The sequence below is a fragment of the Antrostomus carolinensis genome, unplaced genomic scaffold (genome assembly GCF_000700745.2).
Source record: "Antrostomus carolinensis isolate BGI_N321 unplaced genomic scaffold, ASM70074v2 scaffold54097, whole genome shotgun sequence".
NCBI lineage: Eukaryota > Metazoa > Chordata > Aves > Caprimulgiformes > Caprimulgidae > Antrostomus > Antrostomus carolinensis.
This window is the reverse complement of record NW_010327703.1, coordinates 670-3,902: the sequence shown is the minus strand read 5'-3', so window position 1 is coordinate 3,902 and position 3,233 is coordinate 670. Positions and strand designations below refer to the sequence as shown.

Below are 3,233 nucleotides of genomic sequence, written 5' to 3'. Positions count from 1 at the left end.
CAAACCAGTCTGGGATTCTGTGATTCTAATTCCCCACCTGCCAGTGACCCCATGAAACTACCAAACAACGGCCCACAGGACTGAGCTAAGGAACACGCAGGCTGGGAAGCAGCTGACAGAGAAGTGCACAGAAGTGCCCTGCAGCACACAGTCCAGAGCTGATGCTGGAAAACTGGCTCGTGGATGCACCACAGGTTTCCTGTGTGACACTGGACAGGTGACTTCACCCAGGCCTTAGTCTTTCTCACTGCACACAGAAGGTGTCACGTTTAACTCTCTCAAGGACTGATGTCTAAGGCACTTGGGAGATCCCTGGATATGGAGAAAAACCATGAAAAGAACAAATCCTGTGGAGGGAACACCAACCAGAGAGAAGAGCCAACACACACACGTGCTCCCACCCAGCGACTCCACACGGCACACGAGGCCCATGGTGTTTATAACACATGTAGTACAGACAAGGTGATCTTTCTACTGATAGAGACAGAGAGGAGAAAGATACCAGAGATAAGTCTATCAGGGTATTTCTGAACAGTGTTCCCAAAGGATCTCAGGATGAACTTTCTTCCACTAGGAAGGATCAATTGTTTGCTCTCAGAAAGGCCACCCAAATACTGGGCAATACAGCTTTTAGGCCAGAAAAACCACAGATGGGACGGGCTGTGATTTGCAAAGCCACCTGATTTCAGCAGCTCTGTTTGTTGCAAGTTTGCACGCTCCTTCTTACCCTGATTCAGGGATCTTAAGTCTTTCTTGCCCTAGGCTGACCAGTGATGCAGAGGGACAAGAAATAACAGAGCCATTCTCTTCAGTGCCTTGTAGCCGTTGGTGGCTTCCAAGCAGTCCTCTGCCCAAGGATGGGAAGAAAAAGAGGAGATGAAAGCCATTCTCTCCCATATCCATCTACCTCCCCACAAGAGCTTTGGTCTTTTTCACTGGGATAAATTTCAGCACCAAGTCTGACAGCCCCAGCAGGAGCCCTCAGCCACACAGTGGCTCTACACATTGTCACTCCGTCGTCTGGATGTAAACGGGGACAGCCAGCATGGCGCAGGGGCCGTCCGAGGCAGTCTGCAGTTCTGCCAGGGACAGGTTGGATGCAATACTGTTGGGCTGCCCAGGAACAACAAGGTCCGAGTCAGCAGCTCCTGACCCACCAACCACGATGGACAGGACTGCGTCTGACTCCTGGAATGGTTCTTTGTTAGGGCCACCACCACCTTCAGGGGGGTTTTCCCCAGCAGCACCGTCCTTCAGCTCTGCCAGCCCCAGCTGGTTGGGGAGGGAAAGGCCTGCCTTGCGTCCCCGTGCCACCCTCTTCTTCTGGGGCTTCCTGAACTGCAGGTCTTTGTCCTTGGGTGAGCCCAGCCGGCACTTGTGGTCCTTCATGTACTTGTGGCGGGTGAAGCCTTTGCTGCAGGTGGGGCAGCGGTATTTGTAGTTGCCGGTGTGCGAACGCTGATGCTCTATCATGTGGGCTCGTCGGCTGAAGGACTTGTTACAGTACTGGCACTTGTGGATCTTCATTCCTGCACAGAGCATCAGAGGAGAGAGAGCTCAGTTAGAGACCCGGCATCCTAATGCAGATCTTTAGGAGAATCTGCACCGCACCAAGGGAGGGCACGACAGCTTCACCTCCTCTTCCAAGGAGATGTTTCCCTGATAAAAGGGAGGAGATATTGTGCCAGGCAAATCTGCAGTCAGAAAAGGGTGAGTGGCTGCACCTTTAATGTCTGTGTTTAAGAAGGGCTAAAACAATAGCTCTTGCCTCAAATAAGAGGATTAAAATATCAGCAGAAAAAAAAAATGTCAGGTAATTGCGATGAAAATGCAAAACAATCTTAAACTCTGATTTTTTTCAAGTATGTTTGGTAAATAAATAAAAAAAAAATCACTTTTTTTTCCTCCCAAGTATGGGAATATAGAGTCTAAAATAAACCACCCGTTGCACTGTCAGCACAGTCCCATCTGATCACACTCTGCAGGGCTTTGGACATGACAGGCACGAGAAAAGACTTTCAGTTCCACCCCAAGAGACAAAAGTCAGAATGTTCCCTAGGGCATGAGAATAAATTACTTGTCTTCATTAGGAGTGGAAGCCAATTTTGGAACATAGAGAGTAAAGGGAATCAAATCCCAAGAAATCTCCTTTTGAATGTGAGATGATATTGAGGAGGAGTGGACAGACTCTGGATACATCTGATAGCAAACACGAGTAACCCAGCTCTGCTTCTGCATCCTGCCAGCAGGCCCTGCCTACAGGTTTATATTGCCTCAGAAAACATGCAAGCTCACTTAAACAGGCCTGCAGCAACAGAGAGAGAAAAAATCTAAAGGTAATACATTATATTAAGAATTTAAGTCCATATATGGGAAACTGCATCACACGAGGTGGAAAATTCTCCCACAGGAAACTACACAGGAGCTGTGTTTGCTGACACTGCAGGGAAAGCACCTGTAAGAAACACCTTGTGCTTCTGGGGGTATAAAGCAGAACCACTTTCACTGTTTGCTATCTCCTGTTTCTCAGGCTTTACTCCTTCTGTAACACATTGCTGCAGCACCACAGCAAATCCCAGCCACTCCACTCCCAAGCCCTGGCAGCACGGCAGAGCTGCACTTACCCGAATGGGACAGGATGTGAGCCTTCAGCTTGTCAGGCCTGTTGAACTCTTTATTGCAGCCTGTGTGGCTTCTGCAATGACAACAAATGCTGGTAAGCAGCATGAATCAACTGAGGATCGATGTATAAACAGACCCTGGACCATAAGATCCACAATCCTTCTCCTTAGCAGCACCCAGATGGGTCCCCAGGTGTAGTCTCAGCAAGAGCTTCACTGCTTCAGCCCTTCTGGAGAGGGGCAAGAAATAAAGAGGCTGCTACAGGGACACGTGGCTTCTGCTAGAATACATGTGATCTGTGTCTTGCTATGGATGCTCCTAAAAGCAGCAGGTTCAAGATCCCAGCTGGAGACAGAAATACTTTGGAAGGAGCTACAAGGTGGTTGGAGCAGCAAGAAGCCAGTCAGCCTTGGCTATCTCAGAAGGCCCATGGCTGTGCCATGGATTTGGGAATGGACCTTATAAACCTGGGTTTCCCTGGCTCCTCATGGCAATCGCAGAGACCCCAGCATTCAGGCAACCCTGTGCTCTGGTTAAATAATACTCCTCCTCTTCCCCAGTGCTCCCCAGGTGCAACCCCCCCAAGCCTCCCATGAAGGCAGACATTATTT

The 3,233-nt window shown here is 49.3% G+C and overlaps 1 protein-coding gene across 1 annotated transcript in view; it reads right to left on the bottom strand.

Annotated features, from left to right (window-relative positions):
• Window positions 1-423: 423 nt before the first annotated feature.
• The window catches only part of LOC104528061 (zinc finger protein 341-like), a gene marked incomplete at its 5' end in the record, with an annotated part of 3,149 nt that continues 339 nt past the window's right edge, over window positions 424-3,233 (bottom strand). The window contains 2 exons of the mRNA XM_010171959.2: window positions 424-1,529; window positions 2,625-2,695. Of these exons, the coding sequence (XP_010170261.2) occupies window positions 1,009-1,529; window positions 2,625-2,695 (592 nt within the window). The remainder of the gene's footprint in view (window positions 1,530-2,624; window positions 2,696-3,233) is intronic.